This window comes from Heliangelus exortis, chromosome 7, assembly GCF_036169615.1.
Source record: "Heliangelus exortis chromosome 7, bHelExo1.hap1, whole genome shotgun sequence".
NCBI lineage: Eukaryota > Metazoa > Chordata > Aves > Apodiformes > Trochilidae > Heliangelus > Heliangelus exortis.
In genome coordinates this window covers 7896300-7918202 of record NC_092428.1, presented here as the reverse complement: position 1 = coordinate 7918202, position 21903 = coordinate 7896300, and the positions used below count along the sequence as shown (strand labels likewise).

At 37.1% G+C, this 21903-nt stretch overlaps 1 protein-coding gene across 1 annotated transcript in view; it reads right to left on the bottom strand.

The window, feature by feature from the left end:
* ADGRA1 (adhesion G protein-coupled receptor A1) overlaps window positions 1-15279 on the bottom strand; it is a 241772-nt gene extending 226493 nt beyond the window's left edge. Inside the window, exon 1 of the mRNA XM_071748609.1 lies at window positions 14990-15279. Within this exon, the coding sequence (XP_071604710.1) occupies window positions 14990-15210 (221 nt within the window). The 5' untranslated portion in view covers window positions 15211-15279. The remainder of the gene's footprint in view (window positions 1-14989) is intronic.
* Window positions 15280-21903: the final 6624 nt, after the last annotated feature.

The window sequence follows — 21903 nt, the reverse complement described above, 5'->3', positions numbered from 1 at the left end:
TTATGCAGAGGAGAAAAAAAAACAAAAACAAACTTACTGGGTTTAAGTGTTTTTTGTGTTAGGTTTTTTTGTCTGGGTTTTTTTTTTGTTTGTTTGGTTGGTTGGTTTGGGTTTTTTAAGCATAACCTCTCACTCTCAGCAGCTATGTATCATATACTAATTTAATTTCAAATGATAAGTAGTGATGCTTTACACAGCAGAAAGCTGAAAGCCAGCTGCATTGGGAGACCCCATCCAAGTATCTTTACTTCATAAATTGAAGCAACATTCACTTAACTGTCTCCAAAGCATTAGTGATTAAAGAATTATCAGCACAAAGATTTGTCCTTTGCCCTAATACATTGGATTACATCTCTGAGTTTAGAATTTCAGTGTAACATAATGTATAGAGTTACACCTGTTAGACAAGATACTATCCATCAATAATACAAAAATAATCCAAGCTTACTTTAGATTTTTACCAATGAATCCTTTATGTGATATGTTCTTTCAAACGTTTGTCATTTCATTAAATAAAACACATCAATTTCATACGCACAAACTGTAGCCATAGTTTCTCCACCTAACTGTAAAGCTAGATGAAAAGTGATGTGAAAAGAGCAGACCTCTGACATATTTAGCCTGTCTTTATGAATTGGAACATACTCCTCTCATTGTTGTCTAAATTATTAAAAAAATTACTAAGAAAGACCTAGAGGAAACCTTTTTAATATGGCTAAATGCTTGCACTTCCTAGTACAGGAAAGAGACAGTGCCAAATTACAGAAATTGCTTTTTTTTTCTTTTCTTTTTATTTTTTCCTTTTTTTTTTTTTTTTTTTAATTTAAAATACAGGGTACAGGGGAAGACTTAAGAACAGTAGCTATTGAAACATTAAACTTAATGAGTAACTTGAAGATCAAAGAATGGTAACATTTAGGCACAAAGCTCTTCATGTCTTTCATCTCTGCAATAAAGCTGACTTAGAAGTATACTGGTTTTTAGTAGCATCCCTTTTACCAACACCCACTACCCAATAAAAATCCTACTGGAAGCAACAGACAGGGAACACAGAAATACAGTTCATTAAAGAAGCATGTGGACACAGTCTGATTATTTTTGAACCACACCGTCTTATGCTAATACATTTATTGAACCTTTTCGACAATAGGCAAAGCAGAGGGGATTAAATTTTAAGAATCTGAAGTCATTGGGTAGCATCAAATAATAAACAGATACCATTAAAATCACTAGATTGGACATCTCAAGAGTTAATCAGAGTCAGAATATTTGGCAGAATTCAAAGCAGAACTATTCACAGATGAAGTACACCTGGTGAATACATTTGCCAGTATCAAGCCAAAAGACACTTGGAAACTGTCCAGTGCTGAGTATTTCCAAATACACAGTGTACTATTGTAAAGGCAATAAAATTATTTTGATACTAACATGATTCTACTTCCATTTTAGCCATATTTTTACTATTATACTAGACCTACATCTTCTCCCATATGGGAAAAAACATTGCAAAGATTCTCTTTATAATTCTAAGTCTGTACCCAGAAACATTTAGATCATAGTTTCGGCAGAGTACATATATGTGAATACACTCTAGAAGCAGATTTTCACCAGTTTATTTTATTTTTCAAATGAGACCAATGTGATCATGTTGCATAATCCAAATAACCTCTCCCAGGAAATGTCACACAAAGTCACTAACTGCTTGTTGAGCTTTTACAATGTTCAGTCTTAATTTAAAAAGGAATAATGCATCCATTACAGTTCCTATGATTTCCAAAGGTTAATCACATACTTACATTTCCACTGGCATTCCTATTCTGAACGCATTTGGTTTGAGTTCTCAATGACTGTATTTCATTATTTTCCAAATTAAATTGTTTGATATCAGACAGTATTTTTTGTCTGTACACCCCTATGGGACATGATCAAATAAGCTCTTAACCTCAAAAACATTTATGAGAAGACATTTAAGGATATAGCATGTATTTTGTAGTTCTTAAATCATCCTTCAAATACAACAGATAAACATCTTCTAGTCATCTTTTTTTTTCAGTAGCAGCAAACAAACAGTAATACTTAGTCCTGAATTCTGCCTTTTATTTCCTGCTTTTGGATCCAAGATGATATTATCAGTGTGCTTTTGTACTATCACACCAGGAAGAGATGTTTAACTGATTATGCACCACTATAATTAATTGGTTGTCAGTGACAGATTTTTGGAACTATTTTCTGGAACATGCAAGCGCAAACTACTTTCCTTTTTCTGGATATATGACAACGTTCTTGGCCATGTTAAAAACTAATGATGACCTATCAAGTCCAGCTCGCCAAGTGATCCCAGTTATTCTGTGGCAGTTATTCTACAGAACTGCCACAGGCTGTAATAATTCCTCATGACTCTGTCTTCCAAGAACTTTGTCTTTTCCAAATGGATCGTGAATAAATATACAGAAGAGCAAGAAGTCATCAGGAGCAGGTCAGCATGTTTAGCTCACTGTATTGTCTTTGACAGTGTTCAAGAGAAGATACATGAATAAAAACCACAGAGTGATAAGTTCTGGAGCCATCACATAACTTTTTATTTCCTATCACTCTGCAATAATTTGTTGCTTCCTTGGTCCTTCACTATGGAAAACAGTAAACAAGCTTCCCTATTCACTTTTAAAATACCATTTTCTTCCAGAATCGAATTAATAGAGTGGTGACCTGTACTCAGTAAGTCAAGAAAGTCTACTAAACTATTCTTTGTAAGTTAAAAGGCTTGGAGCTGTGAACAAAAGAATACACAGGAAAACAAAACTGAAGCTTAACTCAAATAAAGTGGCTATCAGCACAGATGTGCTGCACTCTTTCTGAGAAAATACACCGCCAACATCAATACCAATCAAAATTATTTTTAACAGATAAGTAAATAAATAAATAAAAAAGGATAAATCAACCAACATTCTGTACCTTTTAAAACCATTTACCACCTCCAAAACCTTTTTTTTTTCTCTCAGTCGTACTGTCTCCCTCTTTCCTTTCCATAGTGCCAACAACAAACAAAGCACAAAATACTGGATTTAGCACACAAAGGTAACTGAAGATGCACTTATTTTTCAGGAATACAGAGTGAAGCATGAAAATCTATCAATATGCCACAAGAAAAATAGCCCAACAAAGGAGAAAGCTGACTTGAAGCTTTTATTCATTTTTCTTTAATCTAAAAGGTTAAAACAAGGAATAGAGGTTTGTTTTTTCTCCCCTTAAAGACCAATGTATTTTCCCACAGACCGAGTTGAATGTAATTACTCTGGCTATAAGAAAAGTTTTATCACTTCTCTTTTCAAAAAATTAACCACACATACAAGAAAGCATACTATTAATAGAATACATTAATTTCACTTAGTGAAACTTTATCACCTCCTTGCTTTTCAGCTTACTGACAGTGTTGACAAAAACAAGTGAAAATTAAGAAGATGACAAAACTAGAGACAGGATTCCCCACTGAAGACAGAACATATCCATTTTCCTGAGTTTGATATCTATGTCAGCTCTGGCCGAAACAAATTGGAAAGAGTTTTGAACACTTGAAATTCAGAAACAACCAAAAGGAGGACATTCTTTGCCAGCACACAGTGGAGCTCTGGCACTTACTGCCACAGGATGCTACCAAGGCAAGGAGCTGGCATGGGTTCTGCGAAGGGCTAGAACAAACCTTCATTTTGGCAAATGAAATGCATAGGAACTACAACTCTCAGTTGGGATGGAGACTAGAAGATCCTTGTGGGAAATATCACACTGCCACTCTATCCTTGGCTCCTGTTTTTTAATACTACTGGAGACAGGGCACTGGGCTATATCATGGCTGTTTGGTCTGATCCAGGACAGCTACTCAAATATTTTTATCAACTATCCAGACTGCAGAAAATTAAAAGCTTTGTAACCAGAAACATTTTAAAAGTTCATCTATCATATTTACATAGATTCCAAACTGGTATTAGTGACCAAAAATTCATACGGACCAACAAAGCAAAAAGTAAAAATGGCCAAGAAGCCCAGCCTCCCCAGTTCTTAAGCCTAAAGCTTCTTCAGAAGCTTTATTAGCTATTCCAATTTCAAAAAGAAAACACCAGCGAACTGAAAAGTTAGAGACTGACTAAACCATATGGAACCACTGGCTCAACATATAATTCAAAACCACCATTTTGACAGCTACTTTCAGAGAAAAAACCCAACTTGACTACAGTGCTATTTAATAAATGATTACTTGAGGGATTTTATTTGTTTTAAACAATTACTCTGCCTCAGCTAAAGTAGTACTCTGGAAAGCTAGCATTAAAAAATTATTAGCTCTAATCTATTCCAAACTGGGGCTTGGCATCTAATCCCTCTTCATTACCAAATAGCTTGGTAACTAAGTATTCTATTTGTGAAGCCGCCATAATAACAATATCATACAGTTGACCTGAGTTCTTCAAAGGTACCTATAGGAATTAAAAACTTAAATGCCTTTTAACCACAGGAAGCTCCAAACAATCAACTCCGTTAGTCTTAATAGCAATACATGAAAAAATGCGGAGAGTATTTTCATTTAAAGTAATTTTGTCCAATTACCAATATTGCTATATTGCTTACTCAAAAAAATGTCCTAGTCAGCAAATCACTGCTTAATGGTGCAAAATTGTTATGAAGATCATTTTATGGACCAATTCATGAATGGATTAATTCTTGAATACAGGCACAAATTAATGAGAATTGTTTCAGGAATAATAGTTTACTAGGAACAAATCCATAATCATAATCAATAAGTATGAAGTACTTTAAAGTAGTAACTTCATTTGTTCTAAATTCAGAAGATTAGAATGCATTATATTTACTAAGCTCTTATATATATAGCTTCATCAATCTATATTGTTGAGTCTTTACATTATTATTTATAATTGTGCAGAAAGCAGAGAGAATTATGAATAGTATAATAAATGACCATTAATGTGATGAGGGTTTTCCAATATTTTAAGCGCTAGGAATTTCATTATTCATCTTCTCATTGTAGAACTAAGGGGGAAAACAAAGAAAAGTGTTTGAAAAAATACTTCTCCCTTTTTCTGCAAAACTCATCACTTCCTTCTTTGGAAGACAGTGCTAGAATCTCTGCTAGCATAAGGCCTGGCAAGTATATAAATATGCCAGGTAAGCCTTTATTTAAAAGTCATTCTTTGGAATCCATTGGAATCCATTTTGGAATCCAATGAAAGTCTTCATTGGAATCCATTTAATACACATATTAAATCATAGTAATATATAAATTAATGTCACATTCTCTGATGTTTGTATCTCAAATATTGCCCTCCCTCTGCTCTGCAGGAGGTATACTTAGTGACTTTCTCAAAAAACTCGTCCTCAGTTCCTAAGAAATTAATTTGACCCTACCAGCAATGTTGTGAAAGGAGAGGGAGAGGATAAAAAGAGAGGGGAGAAGAAGGGAAAAGGATGACCACTGAAAAAAGCCAGCCTTAGAGATGGCTTCCTGCTAGGAAGCATACTTTTTTTTTTTTTTTTTTTTTTTTTTTTTTTTGCATTTTGACTGTGCTTCCTTTCCTGTATTGTATATGCAGTATTGATGGAAAATTGGGGCTTTTGCAAAATAGCATGGAACTGTCAACTGCTACAGCCACAGCTGACCACAGCTCATTAACTTGATCTAATTTAAGAAAGAGCTATATGATAAACTTGAAATGTGAATAATGATCGCTTTATCACAGGAGAAAGGAATACAGTTCCTTAAGCCTGGATTTTCCTACATATTGAAAATTTTCATTTTCTGGCTCAAGAGCTACAATGAAAGTAACAGCACACATTAAGATTTCCTGTTCATCATCTTTGCAATTTTGTGATATTGTCACAAAGGTGCAGAAGAAAGTAGAAATTAAGCTTTTCCTCTTTCCTTCTAAACAATACACAGTACTGAGAAAATAATTCTGACAGTTGTGACTATTCATTCTATCACAATGATCCATATATCAGCAATACATTTGGTAAATCAATTAAAAATTTTCTTTGGCACACCCACATTCAGACTTCTTTATTTCACTGGCTGCAGTTTAATGATACACTCCGTAAGGAAGCAAAGCTAGATATTCAAGTTTTTCATGTTCTTAGGTTATGTTATAGGATAAACTCCATATGCCTGGCCCCAGTTCCAGGCACTGACAAACTCCAGGACTTAATTCAGATCTCTCTAAGGACCCATATCCTTACTCCTTTCAGTTCCTTTCACTAAGTTCAGAAGAGAAGGATAAAATGAGTCAAGGATCAACGGTGATGGAAGATGTGAGCGACGGTTTTACAAAAGAAGTCAGGAATGAAAAAGCATGTAAGACTAAAGAAGACATGGTGGAGACCATGAGCTAGAAGCAGTGGCAGAAGCACACAGCAGTGAAAGTGCAGAGGCTGACAGGGAAATAGAACCTGTCAGATGAGGAAGAGTAGAGCTGATGAGGAAAGAGGGAGTTATTCTCCTTTTTTCTTGAAATGCTTCTATAGTAAAAAAAGTGTGCAACACCCACAAAATGAGTAAGTAAGGTGCAGAAGAAAGGAAAAAATGGAGAGAAGTATCAAAGTAGTAAGAATAATAAAAAAAGGAAAGAGAAAACTTCAAGGTGGAGAGATTCTGAAACAGGCTTCCCAGGGAAGTAGTGAATGCCCCCTACGTGGAAGTGCTCAAGACCAGGCTGGATGGGGCCTTGAGCAAACTGATCTAGTGGAAAGTGTCCCTGCCCATTCTGGGGCACTGGAACAAGATGATCTTTAAGGTCCTTTCCAGACCAAACCATTCTATGGTTCTACGAATTAAGATTCTGGGAATAATGGCAGCTGTTCCGTGCAAAGAGGATGGCCTATGGAAGACAAAGAGAATTAAGCTTTTTTCTTTGCGTGCAAAGCTCCACTGACTGGACATACATTAACGTGTAAAAATTCAGTCCCTCATGAGTGCTGGTAAGCCATATTCCTCAAAATTGATAATAACTCCTTTTTTTCTTCTCCTTCTGTCTTAAATGCCATGAAGTTTCCTGCTGTGCCAGATTATTAGCACATTCCATTATAGAAACCTTTCCTAACATTTCAGTGTATTTCCTCTGAAATTTTTATAAAACTTTTATTAACAATGGCTGCTTATAAATCTGTTATGCTATTCTTCTACCCCTCTGCTCTCAAAGAAATTGATACCATGCACAGCAATCTGGGATGCAGCTATCAAAATAACTGTTTCTGGGGTATTAATAATATATAACAATGTTAAGTATTCAATTCTTTCACTAAATCTATGCTTTTCTCTAAATTTTTCCAGGCCTAATTTATCTACTCATAGTTTTAACCTTATTTTCCATTCTATTGTGTAGTTTGGCCATTTCTCAAGTTACTTTTACCCTTTAAAGTTACTTTAATATACTTTTACCCTCCCAATTTAAGCTTTCATCTATAAAATATGGACTCGCTGGGATTGTCTATCCCATAACAAAAAAAGAACAATTTTTTGCAGACATTATCTCCATTGGTATTAGAAGAAATCACAGCAATCCTTCAATAAACAGGGAGAATCATAAATGTTCATAATTTGGAGGCCTTGACTCATCAGGTTACTTGAAAACCATAATGATAGCTTCATAATATAGAAAATCCATTGAACTTCATCCTGTATTATACATACAATATTATACATACATACATATGCTAAAAACGCATGCCAGTGCCCGTATACCTTCATGAGTTTTGGTGAATATCCAGAAGACAGACACTCACCAAAGAAAAACTTAAAATATAAGTTTAAAAGAATTTGCTAACCTATGCAGAGCTATCAGGAAACCTAAATTCTATAAAACCTAGGAACAAACCTCAGGTTTTTGCAAAGATTTATGGGTCTGTGAGCATAATACCCATATGCGTGCTAACTTTATTGGCAGAACAGTTTATATGTTTGACGTATTGTTGTTCAGATAAGATTATATCCAACTAAAGACAGAAGAGAAACTGTCAACACATCTGCAAGTCTACAGTAGAAGCTGCAAAAAGCAAAAGTTTTGTACAACTACCCACACTTTCAGAGTGCTCCGAAATCAGTCCCAGGCATGAAAACACATTTGGAACTGATTTTAAGAGAAGGGTGAAGAGTGGCATGTTGCCACAAAAACAAGAACCAAGCATGAACTTTGTGTTCCCTGTATTATGCAACCACCAAAGTAGATTAAAAAAAAATTAATAATATAAATAATACAGAGCTTTTAGCCAAATTATATGTCTAGAACTAGACAGAAAACTTCTGATTGATCAAAGTTAATCATAGTTGATTAGAGAAGCACATACCAAACATTTACATGTTTTGTATGCTTTGAGGGTTTGGATATTCTATCAAGAAGATGAAAAAGGAGAAAGTTCAGAGATCAATAGGCAATTTTTCTTCAAAAATCTAAGCCAAGTAACATAGTGATTCTTAAAAAAATGCACAAATATTATTACATATTGAAAACTAAGCTGGCACAAATCTTTGTCTTTTAGATGTGCACAAAGTGCAGAAGCTCTGCATAGATGAATGCATCTTTCCTACTGGCTGTCAGAGCATAATCTCTCCCTTGGTAAAAATTTCTGGCCTTTAACTTGCAGCTCTGTGTTATAATCACAAGATAAAAAACAGTACTAAGGAAAGCAGGCATCTGGAACATGGTTTGATCTAACAGCTGCAAAACTTGTGATGACAGAGGGTCCCAAATACAGAGCAACTCTGCACAAAAAACCAGTTACACTGGTTATTTCTGCACAGAAAGTTTCTGGGTCTGTGGAAATGGCAAAGGAGTAAATGTGCTCCCAGAGTCACGGGGATTAACACAACCCTGTTGCTGTACAGCATCACACAATTTAGTAAAATTTGTAATTTTCAAGCTCTGAAGATGCAGAAAATGGAAAACGTATATAGTATTAAGATTTTAAAGTTTCATTTTAATAACATTCTTCAGACCTTTTCCTTCTGTTTATTCAGACCCATTATAATAAAATCCTTTCCCTTCTTCACGTCTCACCCCACCACTCCATCATTTCCCCTCTTCACCTCATCTCCAAACTTACAATTCTGTATGTTTAGGAGACAAGGAAAGAAAAATTACTTTGAGAAAACATTTCAGTATGTCTTCTAAAAAAAGAAAAAAGAAAAAAAAAAAAAAAAAAGAAGAAGAGATACATTTCCAAATCTTTAAAGAACAGCCTATTTTACAGGCTGACAGTACTTTGGTCCCATTGGGAAGCACTTTGTGCAGCTTCCAATAAAGGGAATTTACACAAATGTAAAACACCTTCTCCCTGCCCACTACCTTGCTGCAATGGATGAGAATACCTATTCTTCAGAAATAGATTTCTCTTATACATAAACTTCAGATACTTTAAATAGGTTTTATGAATGTTAGGCCAACCTACCAAAACCAAAAAACAAAGAAAACAAACACCAAAAAAACTCCAATAAAAACCACCAAGAAAAGAAACAACAAAAAAGGAGACACTAATACAAACAAAATCTCTTCCTGCTAAAGACAAATAAGGGCAGTAGCTAAACAACCGATAAATTATACCATACCATAGAATCCCTACTTCATTTAGGACTGCTCAATAGGTATCAGATCTACATGACATGATAAAATTCCATCCCCCCATGCATCACAAAATAAATGAAAATAAGCGTAAGATCAGAATGCAACATATTTCCCTGTATGCATAAAAAAGGACTCGGCTTCTATATGAAATTACCAAATTAATGACCTGTTCAATACTGTTAAATAACTTAATCTGTTTCTAAAAATTCTCATCACATCACTCTTGCATAAACTTCTTTACTCAAAGAAACTTACATTGAGAACTTAAAATCACCACAAGGATACTTGGTATTGTTCCACCTTATGACATTAACAGATTAGAAAGGATTAAAGAAGAAGACACTTCACTATGATTTGTATAACTTTAAAAAGTGCATCTGTTAACTATTAAAGTAGCCTTTATTGTATTTTGGACATCATTGGCAAAGACAGTCCTATTTGTCTGAACAGATTTTTTTTTCATCCTCCTCTAATGTTAAAATTTCCACTAATGCCAATGCATTGGTTTAATCAAAATAAAGCCATAATTTGGAAGTGATCACAGCACTTCCTGGTATTGACAAGTAGAACAGAATTCAAGTGTAAACATTCTCTTTTTCTAAATAATACAAAGAAAAATAAAGTACTTTCTGCTGTGGTATTTCCTAGACACTCTAGCTGAATACATACCATGAAATATCAAGGAAGATTAGACTAATACCTAAAGACTTATCATCTTTAGTGTTTTTCTCTTCTCTTTATTTTGCTCTCCCTTAACATCTGTCCTAGACCTTCCAAGCCTTATGTCTTCCAAATATTCTTTTCTTAAGGCTTTTGGAGAAAGCATGTATAAATATGTATATACACATAAATAATGGAACAGGAAACCTGTTTTTTATTCTGTTTTTTCTGCCACTTTCAGTGAACACAGGAAGCTAAACAAGGCAAAAATGTTTGCGAAAAACCTCTGTAATGAGAGCTAGACACCTTCTTCAATAACGCTGTTATTTTCAAATTAGCAACACTATGCAAGATCCCACACCAATAAAGAAAAAGGTGTGACCTTTAAGATAGGGAAATAAAATGACTGAATAATATTTTTTTATTCATCCTTTCCTCAGTTCTTGCTTTGTTTGCTTTGGCTAACTTGAACTCTAAGCTCTTTGGAACATAAAGAATATTTTTATGATCTATTTTTAGAACAAGATGCTTATAATAAATAAACAATATTGATATTTTCTAAATTGAATAGAGGGATGCAAAATACAAAAATTGATACATAGTAATACAGTAACTTTGAATAAATACTAGTAGACATGACATAAATGAATGTGATTTAAAAGTAATTTTGGGGCAGAGAAAAGCAGTCTGCTGCTTTCAGAAGACTATGTAATGTTTGTAAAGTACTTTGAAGACAAAAATCCCTATGTAGGTGTTACAGCAATTGATTACCACTGGAGTCATGTAGCCTCACTCAGAAACTGAGAATCTGAGGAATTTGAGACAACCTCCAATTCAGTGAGAAGAAAGGCATGGATAAAAAAAATAAATAAACATGAAGAGTCTTTTATGATATAGACTTGCTATGAGCCATGCACTACCTTAAATAGTCTTAATTTCTATAACGACAGTTAAAATTTCAGTTTCCATAGGTGCATCTGTGGGTAAAATTTGTAAAAGGAACGATTTTCATTATAATATGTTGGCATCGAGGGAGGAAGAAAAAATAATGATTCTACTATCAGAAAATGATGGCGTTTGTCACTTCCTAAGTATTCCTGCGCAGTGATAAAGACATGTATTGAACTGAGAACTTCTAAGGCTATAAACAAACTTTTTAATGCCCCCTGACAGAAAAAAAAACAAATAAAAAAAGCCCATACAGTAAATAACCTACCAAGACCCTGTCCTCTCTACATGGAATAACTCAGAAGGGAATCTTATCTGCAGATTCCTTAAATTTCAAATTGTAGGAATTCCAAATTGTAAAATGCAGCACCATGATTTTCACCATTGTACTCCACATAACCTATATTTCAGCAAATCAGACAAAAGTTTAAAAACTAAACCTTCCATTAGCACAGAAGAGAAAGAAAACTGCAAACCTTTTTCTCTTGAGTTACACTTTAAGAACCCAACCACATTACTAAAAAAAATATATTGTCAAATATTGATTCAAGATAAGAATTCCCAAGTATTCAGCCATTAAGTCTAAACTGATAAAACTGTATCATGCTGAAGGGATACAACTCATCCTTATTGGTTCTACACTTCTATGCCTACCAAAAGCAAAGTGGAGCAAGCAGATCTCATTTATTAGTGATCCAATAGCTTTATTCTTCATGGAAAACAACAGAAGAGTAATTCCCCTCCTATACCCCTACCCCAATATACAGGGCACAAAAATACTGTGCAAATCAATAAGGGCTAGAATTCCTTTGAAGAAGACACATGCAAATACTTTATGAACCTACAGCTAAGTTTTTTTTTCTTTAGTCAACATAAAGCATTGAATATCACTTCTGAAGCAGTAAATAAAGACAGGCAAACAGAGTCCAGGAAAAGTTTTTAGTTTTTTTGTTTTGTTTTAGCATAAAATCAAAGGGGTGGAATAGTTGCTTTATCAACTTACTTTTATTTCTAGTGTTATTGTTTATTATTGGGACCATTCAGTGTTTGTATGATTTCAAAGAAATTATGCAACCTTCCCTACCTCATAAGCAGGAAAGAGGTGGTCTGAACCAGTCAAAAATAAGCATTTCTTCAGTGACTTCACAAAAGCGTGTAGTCACTGTGAGCAACTGTCAGAAGTATTTTCAGTACTGATACTTTCAGGTCAAAAAAACCAACCAAACAAACAAAAAAAAACCGCAAAAACATTAACCCAACTTCTTAAACTAGCAGCATTATCTAGTATGTAAATGAAAGGTAAAGGTTACAACAGAGGTAATTCATCTGTCACCACTATGGAACAGTTAAAAGAGTCTGGCTTCAGTCTTTCCTTCCAAAAGGATACAGCATTAGAGAAGCAGCATCCTTATCTAATAACTATATATATGATAAGATTAAGTAATCTGCCCAAACCCCCCAAACTTGTTTGTTGCACTGTTTCACTACAGTGTTACTGCATCTGCATATTCCTTCTTTTATTCACCTCTATATTTCTTAATTATTAAAGTAAACCAAAAGGCTATGTTTCATATGCTATAGCTCTCTTTCTCTCCGTGGGCCCATAAAAATGAATAGAAGCAGGCAGCATTCACTAGAATGTTCTCTTTTGCTTGTCGTCCATGCAGCTACAAAAACAAATCTAAGAGCACAAGTGTTTGAGCTTTCTGTCATTATTTTCTGCAGCTGGCCACATCTCCCAAGTGTAATTTAATTCATCAAAACCAGTTTCTCATGGAATGTCTCTGACACATTCAAACAAATTGTCATCTGTATTCTCCAGCTACTGAAAATTACTGTGTCCCAAACACATATTTTAAAATTTTCCCTCTTTACCTTCAAGATTTAACCTTAAATTTACTTATTGAGAAACACACACACACAAAAACAAAAAAAAAAAAAGAAGACTGACTATGAGGATAACTTGATAACTTTGAGGTGATGCAAGGTACTTTGTCCATCTAAAATACAACAAAACACAATAGTTTATATGCTTTATATCAACTAAAGACAGCTAATCAGCTCTCAGATCAATGGCTATTTGTAGGTTTAAAAAAAACTAATACAGAATCCTTCTAATTAGCATGAGCAAGTGTTACCTGAAACACACATGTTTATGGTGAGAGTGTCAAGTTTGCTACTGGTGCCTTAAATCATCTGTATAACTGAGCAAATCCTCCCACCTATAACTTCAAACACACCACCTCCCCATTCATCTTTCCTCACTTCTGTTTCCAATTCAATTTTTTTTCCATTACATTACTTCTGTTGATCTTTGGGTCAGCTGGATTCATCTACTGGTGCTTACCTGATTAAAAGAAGTGTTTCTTAAAAAGGAAAATACAAATAAAACTGAATCAGTGCTTAAGAAGAAAAACTTTACAGACACACTGAGTGTGAGAGTTTCTGCAGATCTTTAACCAATGGAAAAAAATAGTTTCTGCCTGTCCAAGGTGATAACATTTTATACTTTTGGGGAGTACAAACTGTAACTATATAGCCAGTTATATAAATTACAAAAGTAGCTTTTATCACCTAGTTGAAAACTTCTGTTGATGTAATACTTCTAAACATAGAATATTCTACTTCTATTAAAATTTAGCAGAAAATTTAGTTATTTTATCTTGTATATTAACAAGCAAATTTCACTCAACAGTTGTAGCTAAAACTGAAGCGTATGCAGCACATCTGTACATTTACAAGCGTAAGATGCCCAGATGTTATAAATTACCATCTTTACCAGTTGTCTTCTAAAATTGTTGACTCAAAGAAGATGCAGTGAACAGTGGAGATGTTCACAGCAGGAATTGTCAGCAGAACTATATTCAACAGTAGAAGATCTGTTGATAAGTACACTATCTAAAGGGTAAATGTCACACAGCTATTACTGCTTGGGTCCATTACAGGAATCATCACTTTCACCTACACTTGATACAAGAAGTTCCACTAGTTTGCTTACAATACATGCCATTTATTCAAGTTTAGCTATGTGCAACAGGCAACAAAACATAATAGCTTATTTCCAAGACACGTGGGGGGGGGAAGCCATGAGTCACTTTCAATTATCAGGGAACTCAGAACAATATTGGAGATTGTGTCATTTTAAATGCTTGAACTCAAACTCTTGATAAAAAAAAAAAAAAAAAAAAAAAAAAAAGAGAGACATCAAATTCCAAACTTTATTTGGAGTGGAGAAGAGAAGTTCTGTTAATTACACAGAACACCAGTTCACTACTACTGATCTCATTCATTTATTGCCCGGGACAGCTTGAGCTCACCATGCCGGCGGCGGAAAGGTGCACACCACCAAGCTCCATCAGTTCTGCTGTCACTGACATTTTCCAAACCGCCATGCCCAGAAGGATGCAATTTACACCAGAGCAAGCCCAGCTTCCCCAGCTCGACCCAAACGCCGACAAGAACTTCCAAACTTAAAACAAACAAGCCCCAAACAAACAAACAACAACAACAAAAACCCACCACTAAGTCCCATATACTTTTTAAAAGCCGGGCCATGCTTATCATGCTTGCGGAGCGGTTCTCCCGCTCCTGCAGCAGCGGTCAGGGTGGTGGCGGGCACGGCCGCGCCGAGGGGTCCCCCCGCACCCAGGGCTGCGCCTTCCCGCCCTTCCAGCCTCTTTTGGGACACCCCCCGCCAGCGCTTCAGCGGGGATATCTCGGGGCGGCCGCCGTCAGGTGCGCGCTGCCCCGCGGGCCGTACTCACAGGGACACGGTGCGGTCGGGCAGCACGGCGGGCTGCAAAGTTTCCACCAAGTCGCCGCCGGTGCAGACCACTTTGATGCGAAGGGCCGGGCGACCGGGCCCCTTGCCGCGCTCGGCGGCGCAGAGGCAGCGGTCCACGATGAGGTCGGGGCAGTTCCTGCTGCCCCCGCACAGCCCCAGCACGGCGGCCACCAGGCAGAGAGGGCGGCACAGCCCGCGCATGCTGAGCCAGCGACCGACCCGCCGGCTACCGCGCCGCGCATGGCACGCGCCCCTCCGCACCCCTCCGCGCCCCCCCTCCACGCCTCCTGCGCCCACCCCACCCCGCCCCGCCTCGCCTCTCGCTGCGGCCGGCGGCGCTCGGAGGGACCCGATTCCCCCCCCTTCCTCCTTCGAGGAGGAGCCGCCGCTCCTTTCCTGCCGCAACCCGTGCAGCGGCGGCGCTGGGCGGACCCCGCGGCGAGCAGCCGGCCCCCTCCTTGCCGCCACCCACCGGCCGCGGGCCCCCCCCCGCGCCCCGCAGCTGCGGGGAGTTCCCTGGGCGGCCGCTACCTGCGCCGCACCGCGGTGCTTTTAGCCCGCGTTGGGTGTCCGGTAATCCGGGAGGAGAACGTGGGGGAAGAGGGGAGAGAGAGATGCGCCAAGAACGAACGGCAGTGCAAAGCGGGTGCGACCAGCCCAGGCTTCTTATTCTTAGGAATAAGAAGCTGGAAAAATTATGCGAGTTGGGAATCCAGTTTCGAAAACACCCATTGTTCCTGCAGCTCTAGAAAAAAGCGTGTGCAAAGTGCATTTCGCACTTATGCTGATGGGAAAGGAGTTGGAGGCCATGAGTAAAGGTCAGTGTAGACCAAGAAACAGCACAGTCCACCAGCCAGCTCTGTGCTGACCGGCCAGCCACTGACATCAGGGTGGGTCTGTGCATTAGCTGACATCAGATTCCTCAAATAATGCGGTGGGCATGACCTAAACCTAAAGTTTGAACTGCAGTCAAAGACAGCTTCATCATCCAGGTCAACAACAAGCGGATGTCTTTAGTTTCTAGGTGTGTTTCTGTGTTATTTGTGGAACTTTAGGCTTTGAACTGTTCTCAATAGTGTATTATGTGTTATGATTAGTAGTCCTTAGGGCACATTTTCAGCATCAGCTGCGAGCTACCCTGGTTTTCTTTGCTGGAAGTGGACAAAAATTTCAGTTTGTAATAGTCACATATATTTTTAACGAGCTCTTACAAAAAGTTCAAATTCTTTATCTTCTCATACTGGATTGAGACTCACAACACACATTTTCATTGCAAGATCTAGGCCAAAGTTATTAACAGCCTTCCATGACCCCAAAGCTATCTTAAGAAATCAGTTTTTTAAAAACAATATTTTAGTATAGTCCCTTAGGGAAGAGTTGTATTGCACATTTACAATGCCTCTTGTTGCTGCTTTCTAATACCTAACTGGGGCCTTTAGACACTAAGTTTATTAATAAATGGTAGAAGGATTAGTGCCCTGGTGAAATTCCAGGCTAATAGGAATTTTCTTAGGACCAATCTTTTTCTGTACAGCTCTTGTTTTAAAGAATCATAAATACTTTGATCTTTTACTTTTAAAAGTGGAGTTGTTTAAGGCTTACAGGCAGACAGTAAAATGTACTGTGTTACATGAGACCACTCAACATTGCAATGGTTGCTTACTGTTCTTTATCATAAAGAAACACTACATACCATTTAAATTTGCAAGTGCTTTTTAGTTTTGAAAAGTTCTGTCTCATCCATACTGGTTTTGAAAGCACGAGTAGAGCATTTATTGAGACATAGCATGGATTTCATTCAGTATTAACCTTGCTGAGAAGGAATGGAATTATTTAGTCAAACCGAGCCCTAAACACATGCCAGCAGAGATTTAACATTTTTTCTAACTCACTGATCCTGAAAGTTTTTGATTAATATTGTGTTCTTAAGGAACAAGAAGGTCTACAGTCACACTGAAACCATCTATCAAATCCTACAGTAAAGGTAGAAAAGTAGTTGCGATTCCTAGCATTAGAGGTGTAAAATAAGGAGAGTTTCCTTACTAGTTCCCTATCCATCTGATCCTATATTTGTAGTAATGGAAGAAAAAAAAAAAAGGAAGAAAATTTCAGTCATCTCCCTCCTCCTTCACTAGCATCTTCAAATGTGAAAGAGGTCAAATTTTTATGATGTAAAAGCACAGGTGATGGTTCTTGCCCTGAGATCTCACAGTCTAACACGCCAAATTGAAAAAAGGACCTCAGCACCTATAAAAGTTGGTACTCCTGCTTCAGTTGTCACCAGCCAGGACAGCAGAACACTCAGTGTTGGCAGTAGCTAATCTTTTTCCCAGACTTTGGAAGGTATAATTTCAAACTGCTCACAACATGCAAACTGAATTTCCTGTGTGATACAATCCCAAATCTGGTGATACAATCCCAAATTCCATTGTAAAATGAGAGGAGAAAAAATCATGGCACTGCAAATTAAAAAGTAGCCAACACTGAACAATGTTTGGGTTCTAAAATTATCTGTTTTACACAAAATGTGTGCCTACAGTGCACAGCAGATAGCATGTGATTGGGTGTAAGCTCCTTCAGTGTGTTTTGGTGAGTGCAAAAAGAATTATGACTTTATATTGTAGGTGTCTGTGCTGTTAAATAGAAATTTATAGTTGACCTTGGACCCTTCAATTTCTCTTAAATCTTTTTAAATCTAGCCCAAGGTTATTGCAAAGTATATTAAAAGGAACACACTTCAGGGTATGTCTCCTAACAGTTTTCTGTCTCGGTTTGGTCATCAATCAGAATGTCATATGCACTTGTCTCCTTCTGTTTACAAACTCAGCTGGGAGAACTTAAGAAGCACTTAAGAAGTCCTGGCATGCCACGTCCTGCTCAGGTGAACTTCCTGGCAGACAGAGGCCAGACCAGAGATTAACTTGTATAATGAAATATTTTCTAATTTTACTAATTTTTTACAGTTAAAGTCTTTCTTTTGTTGATTAAAACAGAAGTGAAAGGTCAATTTTCTTAGACCTGGGAAGTAAACAAAATACTATTTGTGGCTATTTCCTTTTTATTTTTATTTCTGTGCATCAAAAGTCTCCAGGATTTTTAGTTAGCCTGTCTAAGCATAGCCCTAGAGAGTATTTGACAGGGAAATTAATCAATTCAGGAAGATAATCCTGAAATGGTATTAGCCATTAGATGATGAACAATATAAAAAGGAATCAGTGGTTAGAGATCCAGGTGATTCATTTTAAACTACATATTTACATTTAGATCATGTTCCCAGGGACAAAACAGCAGCAGCACCTGTTTAACATCACAGGACATTACGCAGCCATTAAGTAATGAGAATGTGTTATACAATAATAGGAAATATGGGGAGGCAGAATGTAAATAAGTCAATTTGAATTTTGTCAGGATTTCAAAATTGTATGTTTGTATTGGAAGAGAGCCATGGAAACTTTAATAACCACAAACCATCGGGGCTTTTGTTTTATTTCTTATCCAGAAGTTGGCACTCTATCAGCCTTCTAATTCCTTGAACATTGACCCTTTATTGACAGTAGTGAAACAATGAATGACTCACCCCATTTCCTCCAGTGCCTCAGTATCCAAACACCATTATCCCATCATGACTCTATCTCATGCTACTTGTCACATCAGCCTAGCACCATGTTATGTCTGTAAGCCATTGAAATGAAACAATTAAAAAGAAGCCTTGAAGAGATTTGGCCTAAAAAAAGAATAAGTAAAATAACTAGGAGGGAAATAAAAAAACCCAAAAAACCCTAATCCAGAGCAGGTTTCTACTGGGACAGTTGGAATTCTATGAAAAGACATACTTTGAAAGGCAACAGAAGGAAAAACCAGAATGGATTAAAGCACATAGTACAACATTTACATGGAAAGGACACAATAATTTTTAGCTTCACATTTAGTGAGTTAATACAGTACTATTAGAGGCAGGATAGTCCTGTTCCATAAAGAGCTCATGTATGGCATTGGCCATCTCAAAACCAAAGATAATAAACCAATAAAACCAAAATTGTTCAGAATTGTTACTAGTCCCTAGAAGTACAGATAAAACTGAGTGCAAAACAGATGCTCAGCAGAACAGTTCTGAACTTATTTCACTGGCTGAGCAATCTCTTAAGGAATTGTGGAAACTGAGTCATTTGAGACTGGAGCAATCAGAGCAGGGAATTATGTACCAGGGAGCAATGCTCTGTTAGAAAGAAGTGACAAAACGGGGTTTTCATTTTTGCTAGTCTGCATCAGCACTATCAGAAACATCTCTGTATTGGTTTTATGATAGGGAATTATAATTTTAAAAAAACAAAAATAACATTGCATCATTTTCAATCCACTTACAATACTGTATTTATAACTCTAAATATGATACACAATGTATCTGATGTCAAAAGTGGTTTAGACCACTTCTTTCATATTGATAGGTTTCTGAAGAAGCTGCATTGAAATTTATATTGAACTAAGGAGGTTCTTCAAGTTAGAGACCTATAATAAAAAATACATGGCTTTATTTCTTCTGTAGAGTTTTGCAAGTGCAAAATTGTTAAACACTAAGAATGTAGCTTTGAAGTTATACACAAAGAACCATAAGTTATCAGTGGGGAGCAGAATAATTATCACAAAACTATCAAGAAGGAAAGAAATAAGATTTGGAGGAAAAACTAGAGGGTTAGCTGTTTCTCAATGCTGAGCCAAGTTTTATTCCAATTAATATTTCAGAGTTGTTCTCAAATAATAAAAACTTCCCGCCCCTAAAAAAGAATCATGCCTGTATGGGAGTATACATCAATGCAAATTTCTGATGGCCACTAAATGCAACTCCAGCAGTTACAGAGTTGTTGTGGAATGTTAGAGGGGTTTGGAGAATGTTGGAGAGTATTCCCGAATATTCTCGAAGAGATGGGAGGTGCGACCCCTTTGCTATGCCCAACCCCATGTTTGGGAGGCCAATTAGATCGGCCCATACTCCGGTGCTACCTGCACCAGGGATTCACTGTGCTACAGGTAAACACACTGGGTGTCCAATAAAAGTGCATGTTGGTGGCAGGGGTGTGGTCATGGAAGCACTATATAAGCAAATGTTGCTGCGCAATAAACCGGAAGTTCGTTTATCAACCATATTGGTTGCACGCATTTTCTTTCTCGCTCCTGCACAGCTCCCTCAGAGAACAGATTGATATTGGTCAGAAATACTATTAGTGGCACGTATTTGTTAATGTTCTAGCCTTCATCCCTTCATTTGCTTGCACAGTAGCAGAAGAACAACACTTTTTGACTAGACAGCTAAAGGAGAAGCAGCTTTTTTTTTAACTTTGTACCTTATGAAGTACAAGGTAAGACTCATACTGCAAAACTCCACTGAAGATTGAAATGCTGTCCTGTGGAAAGCAGAGCAGAAAGTAGAGAATGGACAGCCACTGCCTTCTGTCCCACCGACACAGGCAGGAATGCAGGTCTTTGGGGAGAGCCACCTTCTTGTTCTCACACATGTTAAGATGCACTCAGAGAACATATTTTTGGGTGTTGTTGTAAACATGCCAGTGCTTCTCAGTGTTGTTCATTCCTAAGACACATGAGAATTTATGAGAATTGAGTGAATTTACATCATGCCCTTTATCAGAGAAAAAAGGAGAGAAAAACACAGAAAAACCTAGCACCCTGAAAACTGAGCATTGTTCAAGTAGAGAGCTATTTCAAGCTTTATTTTCCTATCATACAAAAATGCTTTTTTCTCTCTGTAATTTCTCCCTGCATAAAGAAGGTCAAAGGAGTATTTTCCACACTTTTCTGAACAGTGAAGATCTCTTAATACCCTAAATGTGTACTTTTAGAGGTGGCAGTTTAGATACTCTCTCCATTGCAGAGACAAAACATGGTAAGTGGGTATTCGAAGGTGAGGAAAATGGCAATTGTCATAGACACAAATAGCAAGAGCAACACCTATTTGTGCAACTTTTTAATGGACTTTAAATACACTTCACAGTAGTTACTGACGGAGTTTTGGTTCGAAGAACAAACAGAGAATGCCAGAATAATGTCAAAAGGGAGCTCTGGACATCACTTGGTCCAAGTCCCCAGCTAAAACATTGTCAGCTTCAAAAGTACATTTGGTTGCTCAGGGCTTGTCCAGTGACATTTTGATTCACTATTCTGATGAGATTTTCACAGCCTCTGCGTGCTGCTCCAGTTTGGTCACCTGTTCAACATAGAATTTTTTTCCTTAGCTCTGAAAATAGTTCCCTTTACTGCAAATTTTATCTGTTCCCTCTTTTTCTTTTGCTGTGTACCTCTGAAAAAAAATATTCTTGCTGCCAGTTCACTTCAACTACCCATTAGATAATTGAAGAAAGCATCAAGATCCTGCCTTTGCTGCCTTTTCTCATCTTTCCTCTGTATCCGTTGCTTTAGCCCATCAGCAGTCTCTCTGACCCTCTGGTAAATTAAAGATGGTTTATCAATGCCTTTTTTGTGTGACTGTACCATTGTGTGACAATAAATGAATGGTGCTAAATAAAAGTAGCTATTAGTCTATTGTTTCCCTTCTTAAAAACTTAATGGCAAGGATATGCAGCAGAATTCTGGGTTACTTGCTGTCATTGAAGTGAATTAATTGTCATCTAGTGAATTAAAGTGACATGTTACCCTAACCCATGTTTCACTTGCCAATGTATTTACTGTAGCAGGAAAGGGAAAAATAACCATATTTAATCTGAAAAACAATTATAAAAATTTTAAAAAATCTCGCTAAAGAATAGATGCTTAAGATAGTAAAATGTTGTATTGCCTGTTATATTTTGTCCTTGTCACTCAGTTATGTGTAATCCTATCTGAACAAGATTTCATGTACAGCTAGTGGTTCCCATAACTAACCTA